The sequence below is a fragment of the Synchiropus splendidus genome, chromosome 1 (genome assembly GCF_027744825.2).
Source record: "Synchiropus splendidus isolate RoL2022-P1 chromosome 1, RoL_Sspl_1.0, whole genome shotgun sequence".
NCBI classification, from domain to species: domain Eukaryota; kingdom Metazoa; phylum Chordata; class Actinopteri; order Syngnathiformes; family Callionymidae; genus Synchiropus; species Synchiropus splendidus.
In genome coordinates this window covers 12936696-12953522 of record NC_071334.1, presented here as the reverse complement: position 1 = coordinate 12953522, position 16827 = coordinate 12936696, and the positions used below count along the sequence as shown (strand labels likewise).

The window sequence follows — 16827 nt, the reverse complement described above, 5'->3', positions numbered from 1 at the left end:
AATTACTTGAAATATCAGCACTAGAAAGAATGAGGCACAAGCATCATCATCATAGAAATACATACAAGATAAATACATACAAAACTAAAATTTAGACTTTGAAGGAATTTTAGACTCTCTGGAACGAAGACATGAAAACTATAATTCACAAAAAAAGAAAAGGAACAGCACAGATAGGAGTAGTAATAACAACTGCTTACCATACTTCACACTGTGCAAAGTAGAACTAGAGGCTATGGAGCTAACCTGGTCATCAAGTTATTTTTTGTGGCCCAGAAGCACTCAAAATACATAAAGATATCATGGAAACGGCACATAAACAGCAGAATGAAAATATAAAGAGAGCTGTATATAATAAACAAATGAGAATTGTACTTGAATGAGAGAAGACTCTACTGTACTCTGATACTTCCACACCTACTCTATGGAGTCAAGGTGTGGGGCAACACCTTCCAAAGTAATACAAGACCACAGCTTCAGCTCCAGTTGAAGATCATCAAGGATCTTGCAGATGAAGCCATTGGCTGTGACGAAAGGACACAGTAAGGGCTGTTTAAGGAGCCACCAGTGCACCGCAGTTGAGGGTGTACTGTGATAAAAGGGCCTAAATCCCCTGTTGACCCTGGGGTGCACGACCAGCTCAGTGCCGGACTAAGACCTATGAGTCGTAACCACGACTCACCAAATAACAGCTCCATAGCTGTAATATTGATAGTTCACACCCAGTCCTAGCGTGTATTTTAAAATAAATAAAAATAAATGGATGAGATTGAAATGAACTTCAACCTGGAATCGTGATGACAAAAATGAAGTCACACTATTCAACATGGATGTGTCTCAGCAGATTTTAAGCTACACTTTCGATTGGGGGACACATATTAAACTAATTCCTTGCTTATTTACAGTTAATAATCTGTCATTATGTTGCTGTTTAGGGTGAACTTTCAGTGACCAAACAGAGTCAGTTTTCTGTATAATGTCTCTGCAAATATGTCTTTATCTTAGTGGTAATGTCGTTTTCTTATCCTTTTGTCTAATCCAACAAGTCTTTAGTAAAAATAACTATAGTCATTGTTTGTGTTTTAACAGAAGTTGAGCTGAGAGCTCTCACTCTGGGTGCATCTCTAATTCAATTATAGCATGTAGGCAAACATCAGTTGATCTCTTGTTGATGGTGTAAGTCCATCATAATAGCCTGAATGGGATTTCGTGCCCCTCTCTTCAGCGACTGTAAAGTCATTTAGGCACTGGCAGAAAACGTAATGTTAATCCCTTTAAAGAAAGTCATGAAGAACATACAAAGAAACACTTATTCCACAGTGACAGCGCATGTAGCGGCCTTGCCGTATGTCTCCCATCTGTCCAGGAAAGTGACTGACACGCGGAGGAGCATGGTGGCTCTGGCCCCTCCATGAACATGTGTTGCAGTGGCTGAATCTGCCGGCCTGCCTGCCTGCCCGGGGCAATTAGGGAGTTGGACCCTGCGTTCCGAGGCCCCCCTGGAAAGCTCTGATTGATTGGAGTCTCATCTTCCTAACAGCCTGGCACCCTGCCATCGAACCACAGAGCAGGAGCGGGAGGGGTGCAGGAGAAAATGAAGGGCTTGTATGACAGAGCTGGAGCGGCGGGGCACAAGTGTTAAAGGAAAAGAAAGAGAAACGTCTCTGCCCATGTATGTCAGATGATTACGATTACACCGTCACCGTAATCTTGGATTTCTTTTTAGTCTCACTGTGGGGAAAGAGCGTGGCTGTGTGGGAAAGAGTGCAGAGGTCAACATGAAAGCACCGCAGGGAGAGAGGTTCTATCAAACTATATTTATTCAGACTCTTCATTTTCTTTCACACATACATCAAGACAGAAAGAGAAGCACAACATCACTTGAACGTAGAACGAAACTAGGACGTGGAGGAAAAGCACCCCGCGCCATTTCACTGAGAAAAACATTGTCTGACGTCTAGTGCAGTTTCATTCATTCACTTTGGCTTATTCTTGGTGGGAAAGCAGCATCACCACGACACACTCAGAGTTCACAACATGCGGTCCGATGTCATCGCTTATCCAAACAACAAACAGCAGACCTGATGATTTATTCACTACCACCACTCAAAAGAGCAGCGATAAAACAGGTTCTTGGGAGGATGAATGCTATCGAAGGAATAGAAATCATTTGGCTGGATGAAAATTCAGGACAAAATCTATCCTCACTGTTTGATCTATTGTACCTTTCAGGCCCAACAGATGGTTTAAGACTTCACATTGTGTCACTAATGATCGAAGCAGCTACAATCGATGTTCGTCCTGCTTTGATTGAGAAGAAAAACACCAAAATTGTTACAAGGGCCTATTTAGTGCTGCCTGAGACCGTTTCCCCCCTTCAGTTCCAGACAAAGAGGATACACTTGGATCAATTGTGCTGAACAAAGACTAAACTATGTGGGGTGATGCATCACACAGGCCTCTTTCTGCTGCTCCGCACGTACACGCAGCCTCCCAACACTGAGCTGCCAACAAGGTTTCTCCTCCAACAGCCACTCAAGCAAAAACAGGCTTACTTCGTCCACTCGTCTGCCATGGCGTCACTCCATCTCTCTTCCATATGTTGACGAAACGGCGAAAAAACATCTGCACTTGACTATTTTTAAGAATTTATCCACATTACTCTGGACGCGTGGATTTGATACTATGACTTAGTTGTACCTTTTGCCAAACGAAAGGTGTACAATCTTATAAGAATTATAACAATACCCCCCCCAAAGTGTCCTTTGAAATGAAGATTTTTAAGCAAAAAAAAAAAACATGGCTCTCAGTGCCTCTTTCATTGGTCAGGTATGATGCGAACCTTAAAAAAGTAGCTTTTCAGAAGTACTGTGAACGACAAACTCTAGTGCTGCCGCGAGCAAAAACAAATTGTCGCTTAAATTCAAACAGTTCTGTCATTTAAACATCAATTTTGATTTACATATACTTTCATGAAGCCTGTTTTTGAACGTCTTTGAGCATTAGAATGCAAACAGTTCGCTGCACTCGTAACACAACTTACTTCAGAGTGTTGTGAGTGATGCTGACTGTTATAGGAGTCACACAAATTACAATTTTAAAAGCACAGTATGTTAAATGAAAGATGAGAAGCCACATTTTTTAAAAAAGCAGGGAGTGAACTAAAATTGATATTTCAAAAAACATTACATTCATTCAGACATTAACTCAACAGAGGCGCAGTAGATATTGAAGTAAATATTCAGTATTTGTGGTGTTTTCTAGAGTTGTGCTTTAATTGTTTGCAGTTTAAATCTTTTTTTTTTCTGATAACAGAATGGATGTTTCTTCCTCAGACCCTTGAGATGAGCAGACATGAGATGACATGGTTCAAAAAAATGAAAAATGCATTCCCATTGCATAGCGTTTCTACTTCATCCTGCCAGAGATGAAGAACGCCGTTTGTATTCTTCTTCCTCACACATGTTTGTGAGTCACATGGGTTGCCAGGTCTTGTCCATTGACTGGATGTGTTCCTTGGCCTTCATTCTCAGTGCTGCTATACTGGAGCTACGCTGGTCTATGTCCTCAAGGGGAAATTTGTCATTGTACGGTGCGGGACACTGGTAAGGTGGCGGCGCCATACTCTGCATCCCCTGCCCCATGGCTTGGTGAGGATGCGGAGCCGAGTTGAGGAAGCTGTGGCTGGAGTAGCTGGGCTGGAGGCCTTGTGGTGGACCCATGAATCCGGGTATGCTGTGGACCGGTGTGGCGCTGGACAAGGGTGAGGTCAGCCACGGGTCCAGGGGGAGCGAGTTTGACATGGGTCCCATGCTGGTGTGAACTGGCGCCGGGCGGTTGAAAGACAGCATTGGTGAGTCATGGAGCTTCATGGTGTTGGCATCCATCTTTTCCTGACGACGCCATTTGGCTCTTCGGTTCTGAAACCACACCTGGTGCATGGAGCAGGGAAATATAATTATATATATGTCTAGCTGAGATTCATTGAGTGTCTAGTTTTAGCATCACCACATCATACAGAAGTTGTGCTTAGTCTCTTTTCAATCCAAAAGATTTGGTTAGGACTATCCTGCAAGTTTGGTAACTCAAACCTCAGAGGGGAAACCACACTGTTCAGGATACGCCTGAATAATGGACAATAGACAATGTGGAGGGGACGTGACTTTTTTGGAGCCCAAACAACACTGACACTGAAGTGTTAACATAGGAACCGTAAACATACTGAAAGATGGTTCCTTTACTTTGGCAATCAATGTGATGAGAAGTATTTCTTAAAGACATACCTGCACTCTGACTTCAGGGAGGTTGACCTTCATGGCCAGCTCCTCACGGCTGTATACATCTGGGTAGTGGGACTTCTCAAAGGCACGCTCCAGCTCATGAAGCTGGTAGGTAGTGAAGGTGGTCCGGTTCCGTCTGTGTTTCTTCTTGGGCTGACTGTCCTTGCATGGGTCTGGAGACTTGCAATCGTCACTGTCCACGCTCTTCCTGCGCTCGCTCAGCTCCTCCTCGCACTTGTTGGTGAATAAGCCTGTGTCTGTTCACACAAGGAGAAAGGAGACATTGCTACCTGAGTCTATAGCACGTCAATTGGATCTCACAGATATGAATAACCAGCTGAGCAGTCACTTGAAATAAAGAATGTTTGGGCCTTCCAGTAGAGCAGACATTAGTTTGACACCTGCAACAATAGGCTACTGTAGATCAGCCAAGCAAGCAATCCCCCCGGACTTCAATGAAGCTGGACAACATTCCTAATCGGATTTATCAACGTCACTTCCAGTGTTTATCTCCTCGGAAGGTAAACTGGACTCAGGGACCTGGAGAATGTCCACATCCTGTCCATTTCTTTTTCTTTTCTTGCAGAGAACCTTATACAAGTTACAGATGTTGGGTATAGTTTAAATTATTGTTTTTTTTTTTTAACATTTGACAAAAATGTCACACTGTCAACAGGGATAAGTTATTCAAGCACTGGAGGAAGTGACTCTTATGATGCGCAGGATTGTTACTCACCATAGGACCAACGTAACAAACAACCTCAGTTCTTTACTGTTTACACAAAGTTGTTTATCTTATGACACAAAGTGGCCTGTTTCTGAAGTAATTTAGTAGACACAAGTAAATAAATAAAATATTAAAATGTCCAAATAAAAGTTTTAACTGAACTCATAAGTACAAAATAGAGAATACACAAAGATGAAACTTTTGTCATCAAATGGACCCAAATACATGAAAATAATATTTGATTCATGAATAGTTTTCTAAAATATACACTAAAAAGATCATGTTATAAGAATTTCAAAGTCCACAAAGACAAAAAAAAAAAAATTATTTATATCAATTGTTTCAGGTTACTCATCCGTAAATCACTTCTGAAACAGGAATCATTTCAGAATGAAATGAAAGGCTTTAAATTTCACACAGCTCCTGTTGAGAGAAGCCTGGATGTGATTAAATACCTGCGAAATGTCTGCACTCCTTGACACATACCAAACTTTACCAAATACATTCATATGGTAAAGTTCTTACTAATGAATGAATTAATAGCAATGAATCAAAGTTCAACATTTGACACCAAAATGATCAAATTTAGGCTGAATCCACATTAACTTCATCATCGTGGAAGCGTTAGGATGGAAAGTGTAATAAATTCATTGAAATAAATCTCTCAAATAACCAGCCCCTTCTGGGACCTCGTCCTAATCTCACTTCAAGGCAACGACGCCCTCAACTCCAAATCTTTTCACAAAAACCTCCCAAAGAAAAACTGAGGCGATGATGCTGACCTCACTCTCGTGGGTGCTGATCCCCATTTTCACCCTTCACAAATGTGAATATAGAGGTTTTAATTGACTGGAGGGTCACACTGACGTCGTGGCTTCAGTGTAGTTTGTCAAGTCCACACACACTCTGAAACAGTGATGGACCAAGGTCATGTCCAGGGTTCACCTCACTTGTCCCCCAGTATACAAGTATATATATGAGTGATCGTTGTGGTTTCTGATGTTAAATATCCCAAGTGACGAGTGAATCTTAATGTAACCGTGAGCTGGTTTCTGTGAATGAGATGTGCTGATGGAGATAAAGGGGAGGCATTGTGTTCTGTGGAGTGGTAAATGGGCGCAGAGGGAAAGGCAAAGCAGGATTTTGGGGTTCATTTATCCACCTCTCATTAACCGGCTATGACAAAGGCCAGCCTCTGACAAAGACAGAGGTCAGGTCTGGTTCACTGACCAGCTCTTAGCCTGTCAGCCCATCACCAAGCACCAGTCTGAAGGCTGCCCACTGTTTACCAGCATCTCAGCTCGGAGCGGGTGAGGCGGGTGAAGGGAGGGGGCAGTCATTCATGGGGAACTGGGCTGACTTCACAGGATAGTTACACACAAAAGAGTGATGTCATCCGTGTTTATGTACGTTAATCTGACAAAACTAATGTTCTCCAGGCCTCGGCCACTGAACTCAAATCCCGATAATATTTTTTAGACGACATAATCCTCCGCCAGCTCTTGCAAAGGCTTTATTATTTTGGGGGGTTTCGGAGGTAAAACCACCAACCACCTGTCAGACCTTGTACGTGAAAATAGCTCCAGATTAAATATGATTTTAAGACAAAATGATAGCAATAACACCAGAATCAACCGCTGTTCAATCTAATCTGCACAGAGGAGAAGATTAGGGAAATTCCATGAGGGAATGGGATCGGCTTGGGGACGAAACACCCCCCCACACACACACACACCATCTTGTCCTATGATTTGTCAGAGGGTTTTACATAGCAGCAGCATGTACAGACTCATTTCAAATAAGTCTAGTAAACTGAATTCAGGTGACAAAGTCAGGTGTTTTCTTTTGTTCATTGTTGTCTATTGACACCAAGACACAGTGATGAGCACTTAAATGCCTCCCTGGAACTTGGGAGTTTTAATTTTTTTTTTATATTTTAACAAATGTTAAGTTGGTGATAAGCGTCAGTTCATGCGAGACGAGGAGGAAACACTTTTTGCCAAGGGTCATCTTGTCCCCACCACACACAAATATTGTCAGCCATTGTAACGCCAGTTACATTCAGTAGAACAGAAAAGTCGAGAATGCACCATCCACACGCATCCAAGATACGAAAGAAGACAAAGACAGAAAGAAGTGAAGAAGGCAAACCAGAGTTATGACGTGTATGCTTCCACGGACCGTCACGTGTAAAAGAAACATAATCCTTGTTTGTTTCAGCCTGATCAGCTCAAGCAGGTAGCACAAGCAGCTTGATCTACGGTGGCCTGGAGTGGTCAAAGTCTCACTCAAGAGGGACAAATATTTACAGAAGTAAAAACAAGTGGTATGTGACATGAGCCTGCCAGATGCTTTAGCTCAGTAGCTCAGTCAAAAGGTGAACCCACATCACTGCCTCCACTGCTTCTCAAAAGTCACGTGATTTGTCCTCCCCACTTCTCAAAACAAACTGACACACTTGTTGGGGTTCCTCCAACGCTCGTCTTCTCATTCTGCAATGACCCGTAGTCCTGTCATGGTCCAAGTTTAAATCACAAATTTGCTGCAAAATTCTACACGTTTTAAAACTTTTTGTTCATGTGGTACCTCAATATGAGACACACCAACACACGTTTTGACATTATGAAGGAAGAGTCAGAGCGAGTCAGTGGTCGTATCCTAGTGTGGATGTGGGGTGAGGAAAGGAAGAGAAGCAGCGTCACTGGGATTTTTATATTTTGAATAAGGAGTCAGTGAGTGCCTTGCAAGCTGAAGTGGCAATAATAGAACACATTCACACTAGTTACATTTTCAACAGGCAGGTGTCTTATCTGTCTATATGTGGCCTGAAATCCACCTTCTCCCATCCTCTCCTTTCACCTGGGATGTGTCTCAGTGGTCAAGCTCAACTCAATATATTCAATTGTAGGAGCAACTGGAGCTTTTTCAGGGCAATATTCACTGTGCCTGTGGGGGGACGACCAGCTGACCCGACAACTCACCGTGGTACTGCTGCTGCTCTGAGCTGCTGTTCCTGAGCGAGGAGTGGTGCCCACTGTAGGACGGATGCTCCTGCTGCTTCCCAGACTCCGCCAAGGCATCTATGTCCACTTTCTGAGGCCCTGGTGCCCCGGCGGAGCCGAGCAGGGAATCCTGGTCTTTGCTGAAGCCGAGGATGACATCAATGCTGTGGACTCGGCCCCCCATGGTGACGCCCCCACCTTTCCCCAGTTCGTGGAAGTTGCTGGGTGAGAGGCAGCTGTCGTCCACCATGCTCATGGTATCCAGTGATAAATGCATTCGAGCGTCGGGTCACTCGCCAGGCCCTGCGGAATAAAAGGTCTAATTCAGGGTCTTGGGCTAACAAATGGGGTTACAGATCACTGGGTTGACTTACGTGACCCTCCAAAAATCCTCATGTCCCTCTAAACCTGCTTATCTAGGCAGAGTTACGGGAGGTTACAAGATAATCCCTCCAGACTCTTAAACGCTACAGTACATCAAAGTTGGCTCCTCCGCTCTGCCCAAGCCCACTTTCCACTGCTCCCTCTCTCAGCAGGAATCGACAGTAGCAAAACTGAGTGAAGTGAAGTTTTTATATATATAAAAAAACTACTGGTGTCTTCAATTTGAAAGATGGGAATTAATTGGCATAAGTTTGCTAACAAGTTTGTGCTTAATAGAATTGGCAGTGCATCCCTTTACCGAGCAACTTAACAGGTGACCAGGTCAGCAGAGAGAGGGTGATGTCTTGTCACGAAATGTGCCAAGTAAGTCAAAGGAGTTTTGATTCAACCACAGAACACCACTGAGCGTGTTTGGATTCAGGCTCCCACTGCGGTTGTTTGTTTTGTTAAAGACGTACGCATTGTTTTTGTCTACTTTTCTTTTCGAATGGACATGACTGTAATGGACGTGCTGCTTCATGAGAAATAAGAGGACTGAGAAGTACCACGTGGTGGGTCGAATATCTAAAACATAGGTTGTGTTTCTAGTGTTTTGAGAGCCTACGCCAAAAATGGGATGATGAATTTCATTTTACTTCATTAAAATGAACTTTTCTTTTTCAAAGAAATCAATCTTGTGTCTAATGTTGTGGCAGAAAATGAGAAAGCTGGTTTGTTTGCATCCAACACATTAGCAGGTTTAAGTAGCACAATGTGGTCCAGAATACTTCTATACACTGGTGAAAAGCAATTGTTTTCACTGTAAAGAAGGCGCTACATGACAGCTTCCAAGGACTCTGGTTTAAATCTAACTTTGGAAATTGAAAATTGGATGAGCAACTTCCACACTTGGTGATGGGCAGACTGGAAGGTAAAGCAGGGCAAATAAGATTCAGAACTTACCTACTATAAGAAAAAAAGTATAGTCACAAAAGTTTCCAAAAGCAGTTCTCCACCTGCAGGTCCCCGTCCCGTCATGCAAAGTGTCCTCCGACGACTGAGCTTCTTTGCTTTCCTTGCATCCCTTTGGCGAAGCGCTCACGGGGGTTGCAGTCCTAACAACTACAGGGATTAGAAAAGAAAGGTGTCATGCAGTCCAGCGTTCAGAGGGGAGTGGAAGAAGAGCGACGGGGAAGAAGAAGTGGACGTGACCACGGGGGTGTGGGAGGTGGAACCAGAGGATTAGGTTTATCAATCCTGATTTATTTCAGTTATTATGAGTTCAAGACTGAGGAGAGAAATATCCTGCAGGTGCTATTGATGAAATCCTTTTTCACCACTAAAAACAGTAACTGTTGGGATTAGATTCTAATCTTAATCTCACATGCAGGGCAAAACACACACGAGAATAAATACTGTAGTCTGTTTGTTGCCAGTCCGTTTTCCTTATAAGAGAGGTGGGAGGTAAATAATTCAATAAATCAAAACTTGAACTTGGACAATTAAAAAAAAAACCCATATATATATATTTTAATTTTTTTTTTGTGTTTTATTTTAGGTGATAAAATCAGTTGTGGTTTCATACCCACAACAAAATGTTTTTTATGTGAAACAAAATGAAAAAAAAAAATGTATTGCTTCTACAACAGTATTATCTGTCTGAAAAGTACTTTCATGCTTTTCAGAGGAGACACTAGAAGATTTGAATTACACAATTCAGGGAGAATTCATGAGACCATCAAAGAGCATGAGTGAGAGACGAAGGCAGCAAAGAAGAGAAGCGTTATGAGGAGGGATTTGTAGGTGAGAGAGTTCAGAACGTTGAAGAAATGCAAGTGAACAGTAACTCTTCCAGATTAAGAGGGCAGCAGCAGCAAGTCGGACCATACCAGGCTCATGGGTTTCAGTGGAAGTGTCAGATGCTTGGTCAGGAGGTCTTGTCTCCTGGAGCACTTCTATTCACCACACTTCCTCTCTAGCTAGGAAGCTTCCTCAAGAACTGCTAAGACCAGTGTGACTCCGTCTGATCTTTCTGTACTTTGCTATAAACATCCACAGTGGAAACAACCATCTGCGCTGCTCTTTCTCTTATGAAACCATACGGTTGCTCACTGTGGCAGAGCTCTCCTTTTAGCCAGACTTGAATGTCTTCCTCCTCACTGTCGCCAGGTCTGGTCTTCTGTGGTGGCTTTTTTCAACGGCGTTCTACAAGCCAATATTGTAGGCAGACCTTGAGGTGGTGTGGTAGGGCTGCGTGACGACAAGGCCTCCCCTCTATTACAACCAAAAATTGACATCGGCTACCAACCAATGAGAGGGAATGGTGCTTAAACACACACACAAACACTCACATTCCCACACGGCTGCGCGCACACACACCAAGGTTATTGTGATTCATGAAACAAAACAAAAACTAGAATTGTAAAATATTGTTTGTTGACTGAAATAAAATAAAAACATGAGTTTAAAAAATAAAATGGTTTTATCTGTTTACTGAAACAAAACAAACAAAATGATCACAAAAATGACCCTGATGTTCATTGAAATTAATTTCATACAGAATATTTTTGTGATGATTTATAATCATCAAATCAGAGTGATGGTGACAGCAAAAGTGGGAGGGCTAGGACGAAGCGATAACTATGTCAGTGACAAAGTGCCTTGCAGTGGAAGAGGGTGATGTCACATGTACAGTCATACAAAGCTATGTGGGACCACTCACCCCTGTTTAAAGTATGTCAGCATCCAGCGGAGATGGAGCAAGAACTACTTTAGATGTCAGAAATAACATGCAGGTTGCTGGCCATATGTTGGTAAAGTGACCACTAACCAACCGGACAACAGAAATTGAGATTTTAAGCAAAATCTTGGAGTGGACTGTGGACATTTGCTTTGTGGATGGTTGTTCATCTGTCACAACTTAAATAAAAGCATTAGTATATAGTAAAGGAAATGAGTCTGGGAAAGATTACAAATTATATTTTTTAGTTGATTGTTTACAAGAAAAACACAACAAAACTAAAGTTCTCAACATTGTCAGTATCAAAGTCAAATAATAAGAGAGAATGTGTTCCAAACTGAATAAAAATAAACAATCACATCATCAAATGAATATTCAGTCCTCCTGACACCAGCAGTAAACTCAGAAATTGACCTCACAAGAGACCATCCAGAGTACTGTAAACTAAAGGTTAAGAAAACCTGCTTGTTGAAAAAGATCACAAACACTAAACAAACAGGAATTTGTGTTAGTTACAGAGTCCAGCCAAGAGCCAATAAGAATTTAATGAAAAGCCACCGGTCATTTACTGCTTCCACCGCAGCATGTGTTTCGTCTGCTCTAAATCCTCGCAGGGTTCAAAGGTGATTGAGCTTAGTGTCACGCAACGCAACACAGATTTCCGCTGACCTCGACAATCTAAATATAAAGTAAAGGAAAAATATGAAATAAGGATATGAAACATTTTGGTTGAATTCGTGAAATATCCAGCCAGTATGGTTTGGTGCCGTATGAAGGCGGGGTGGACGCCAGTGTTAAACAGAGGGCCATAAGAAGCACATTACTGTTGTCACTTAAAGAACAAGTTCATATTTGGAAACAGCACAATTATTTCTGATATTATATTTATCACTTTTGTTCAAGTTCTAATATGTCAGAAAAGTAGTATTATTTAAAAGTAAACTCTCAATATATCTAAGACTTGGGTTATTATTATTATTATTATTATTTATGGTTCTGGTTTTATGACAATGAAGACTGGTTAGGTGAAGTTTAGGCCAAAGTTGAGGAAAATTATAGCAAAATAAAACAATAAATACATTAAAATATGAGATTACGGCTACACTTGAGATGACGGAACATCTTTGACCATAGATAAATGACTTATTCATGTGTGTATTAGCAGCACATTTGCCAATTATAACTCATTATGTAATTCATTGTTAAGCCTGACTAAATTTAGCCTAGAAAGATCCACTAAAGTTTACTCTAAAGAACACTGTACATACTGATGATAAGTAGTCATTAAACAGATTAGTTGTTTTTTACTGGCTAATATGTGTTCCTCAATCTCAAGTATTACATTTAAACTGAATCGATAGATTTCTTCAAAAGTCCACTGAAAACTAAATGTGATTGCAGACTGACATAGCAAGGACGATGCCACTCTCAATACCTGCTGAATCAACAAAAATATTCCTCCATGTTCAACAACTCACATTACAAGTGCTTCCGGTGTCAGCTTTGAAAATATTAGTTCGCGAGGATCATTGCAGAAAGAAAGGGTTTTGCTCAAGCTCCTTATTTTTCCAAGACAAAATCCTAAGTCAACAATCCTATTAAAACTTAAAGTAGAACTGAGAGAGAGCCGGGAAACACAGATCGTCTTCAAGAGTCTAACCAGAAGAGATTCAACGCAAAACGATCAAATAGCGACTAAACATTGGCGGGGCCTCGGTTTTCTCATCCATTTCTAACAGCAGAGCTGTTGACATTAGACAGCAGATCAAGTCCTGCAGACCAACACATTCTATTGAGCACACAGTGAATTCTATTTCCAAGTCAAATTCTGAATACAATTCACGCCATTGTTTGCTCCCCAACTAAAAAAAAAAAAACTAACCATGAAAATAATGATGCATTAGTTTTATTAATGATTAATTTTCAGACCGATATCAGGGCTACTTTTGAGTCCATATTGAAGAAAAGGTGGTGTCCATCCAACTCGCCGTAGTTACGTGTCAATATTTTGACCTTAAGAATCAGATTTTGGTGCAGTCACAGCACAAAGAGGGCACTTTTTTAGCTGTAACGCTATAAAGACCAATACATAAAAAGTCACATTGGGTGCCAAGTGACGGTTCACAGAGCTGCATCCTGCAGTTTAAGGCCCTTGGTTTAAATAGTGTTCCACCTCAGCGCAACGTCAGGCTCTGCAAGTTTTTCTGAAATGGTGATAGTGTTCTGTTTGAAACAATTGACTATTGGTGTACTACAAAGTACAGTTTCAGGTTCAGTTTTGTTCTCCATTAATAAGCGCTTCCTTGTTCGGGTTTCCACGTCCCTTTCCACGTCCATGCAGACTATGCTGGTATGACTTCTGTTGAGGCCTAGGTGCTGTTTTGGACCATCAGTTGGATGGCTGAAACATTCCAGTTCACCATATCAGAAGGTGAAATCATTGTTTTCTCATGCCACTGTGCTCACCTCACCAGTCACAGCTTGGTGTGCAGAGTGTGCAGTGACAACTAGTTTCCAACTCAACTTACCCAGACTATTGGGGTTGTGTGACACAAAGGGGGTCAGATACATAACTATGACACAGTATTAAGGCCTGCCTGTCTATTTTTGTAGTCACCAGTGGATGGGCATTCAAGTTTAACAGTCAATGAATGAGTCACACCTATGGTGAACTGAAAGTACTTTGGAGGAACACATTTGCAATTCAATGCGAATTCGAAGCTGCAGGTACTGTAGTACAGCAGTGAGAGCAGACATGATGCACGGCTGAGAGACAGGACGAGAAGCAGAGTTTGACGTGTCAGAGTTGAAGATGCCCAGAGTTTCACTGGGAGTGACTAGGAAGGACAAGACAGGTATAACAGAGGGAGAGATCACACACAAAAGTTTAGAGGCGCTAGCGATGCCAGATAGACAACTGGTGTGGAGAGAAGCTTGGAATGTTAGAGATGAAGTTATCAAAGGCCCGTCTAGCAAGTTTGGTCTTCACTATGACAATGACAGCGGGTGAAAGACCCATTCAGTTACATAAACAAGAGCATGAAAAAAAAAAGCCTTACGTAAATCTCACAGCACAAGGAACTTAATCACTTAAAGGCCTTTAGTGTGCGAGTCGGAGGCAGTGCTTCTCCATCATTTTCTGTTGCTCCCCCATGGAAGACGTATAGGTTTCGCACCTCCCAACTGTCCGCCGCCTCCGTAAATCGTATATTTGTCTATAAAATTATTATAAGTACACCTCTGCACAACATTATATCCTTGTTAACATTAAAGAAAAAAAAGAAACAGATCAACTGACAAAACATCGTGTCATGATCTCTCAAAGAGTCTGATCCAAGTGCTGGATGGTTGGCAGTACACAGAAAACTTGAACCACGAGAGTAAGAGTTAACAATTAATTTAATACAATAAATTATACACAAACAGGAACGAATAACTGAGGACGTTGAAACCAGAAGTGGAGCGAGGCGGACAAACTTAGGGAAGGGCAGAAAACCTGAAAACAGATAAAGCAGGCAAATTAAACTTAAACCAGATTAACAGTGTCAACTGAAACGCACTCAAAAAACTCGCAAAACGTTACACACACGAGGATTAACTGTAACGCGGGGAAACAGAAAAGGTGAATTAAAGAAGAACACTCACACACGATCGAAAAGACGAAAGAAAACAAGCGAGGAGAACAACTGAAGAGGCGGCATAAAAGATAGAAGCCCGCCCGATATAAACAGGACCAGAGAGGGTCGAGAGAGAGTTTACCGTCGGAACACGAAGTGACCATCTGGCCACGCAGACTGGAACCCAGGTGTAGAAATCAGTGGAGTCTGATCAGTGGAATGGGATCTAGCTGTGCTGCTGTGAAGCTGAACAGAAGCTGTGAAGCTGAAAGAAGGGAAAGGAAACAACACACAGTAACACCAGAAATAACAAAATAAAAGCACACAAAAACCGAACCATAACACATTGTTTTTGTCTGTAACAGAAAAGACTTTAAGTGCATGAATTTGCCTGAAACTTAAACACTTTATACTAGTAGGGAAAAAGAAGTATGTCCCAACCCACCCTGGCATCGAGCCATGCCCGCCTCACTATCTGATATTTAGGTCTAAGGGCACCCTTCACTTGCTCCACCAGTGCCACAAGGCTCCTCCAGAGCCTGATGGGCTAATACTTCTGATGCTTTAGGTATTCACGCGGCCGGTTTTTAGAGCATAAACAAGTTGTGTCATTTCAAACATCATACATATAGGTCTACAAATGAAATCAAGACACCACAATGACTTAAAAATATCAGATAGGAAGTAATTCAAGGTGTGGAGTGAAGGTTACAAGGCGGGCAGCGGTTCCTCAGTACCCCGCCGTGCGGCGAGGTGATGGAGAGGACATGCTAAGCCAAATGTTGTTGATCAGGTGAGTTTTGAGGGAAGCGTGGGGGGGTGTAGAGCCCCACGAAAAAGCAGAAGAGCTTTAACAGCCCCTGGAACAAGACTTACTTGGGCGCAGACCATCTGACACGGCGCTGAAGTTGAAGGCTTATTTGGAGAGAAAAGCTGATTGGAGATGATTAGCAGATTGTAGTGGGGAAGACACTGAGCTGAGTTGCGGCCAGCAACAGATGACAGGGAGGAGGCGGCTCCTGGAGACAAGCCTCTAGTGTCACCTGTAACCCTGCGGGTATTTGTTTTCCTTACAAAGTGGATCAGTATTTACAAAGTCTAATAAAGGTGATTAGGTGAGCACTACTGCTGTACTGGGGTTGGACAGACACCCTAAAGCTTTTTTAGCTTTTAGGTGTTTCCATTATTTTGTCCAACCCCTGCAGGTGACCGACCCATCCCCACTGACCCCTCTCTTCTGAGTGGACATGGACACAAGACACAGGTCATGACAGTTTTCTTTTCACCATCCTCAAGTAGACCAACTAGTAAAGTCAAGTAGACCGCTGCCTCAACAACTACACACGCCAGTGAAAAACTGGAGAACTGCAGACTGCAACTATAGGAACCTGGTGAAGTTCAGGCACATCCACCACTTAGGATGATCAGAAGCTCACGGCTCAGAGGCAAAGATAAAATAACCACAGCAAGACTTTTCACCCGGCTTTGGTGGATAGAAGTACATATATACCTGGAGTAGACGCTAACCAAAACACCGTAGCTGTAGCTGCTAAGAATGAGCTGCCTCGGACACTGCACAAGTGGAATGAAATACAACTAAATCAGGCCAACAAGTCACTAGTGATAGGTGAGCAAAAAAAGTGGAGGGATTGTGATAAAATCCACATTCCACATCACACATCCTTGATTTGATAGCTACTATTAAAGACGTTGGTCTCCAACTGTAATAATAATAATAATCATCATAATGACAACAATAATAATAATAACAATAATAACTGTTGTTATTATCATCATTATGCAATGCAACTATAACACTTATTATGCAACAAGAATCGTCTGTGTCATAAGTTGAACCGTGACATACTAAGATCTTCAATAACGTACTACCAAAAATGACGTTGTGATCATGACGAAATGATGCTCACTCACCCAGGTCTCCAACTGATGACATAATCGGAGGCAGCAACTCAACAAGCGGTAAACAGGTGGAGGAAGTTGCAGGAGGAAGGTTGGCGGCAGAGGTTGCCACTCGCTTGCTTCACTCAGAAGAACAGGGTCACACTTTCGTAGCACAATCAGAACACCCAGCCACCAC

General features: G+C 42.2%; 1 protein-coding gene across 2 annotated transcripts; it reads right to left on the bottom strand.

Annotated features, from left to right (window-relative positions):
- Positions 1 to 1813: 1813 nt before the first annotated feature.
- On the bottom strand, positions 1814 to 9527 carry rx1 (retinal homeobox gene 1). 2 transcript variants are annotated; one of them, XM_053879964.1, is made up of 4 exons: positions 9336 to 9527; positions 7989 to 8312; positions 4284 to 4537; positions 1814 to 3932 (listed from the first exon to the last, which is right to left on the bottom strand). In XM_053879964.1, exons 2-4 carry the CDS (start codon positions 8284 to 8286, stop codon positions 3474 to 3476), a joined length of 1011 nt encoding a protein of 336 aa, XP_053735939.1. In that variant the 5' UTR covers positions 8287 to 8312; positions 9336 to 9527; the 3' UTR covers positions 1814 to 3473. The 2 variants fall into 2 exon arrangements, with proteins under 2 accessions (XP_053735939.1, XP_053735948.1); XM_053879973.1 differs by having other exon boundaries at positions 9340 to 9527.
- Between the last annotated feature and the right edge of the window lie 7300 nt (positions 9528 to 16827).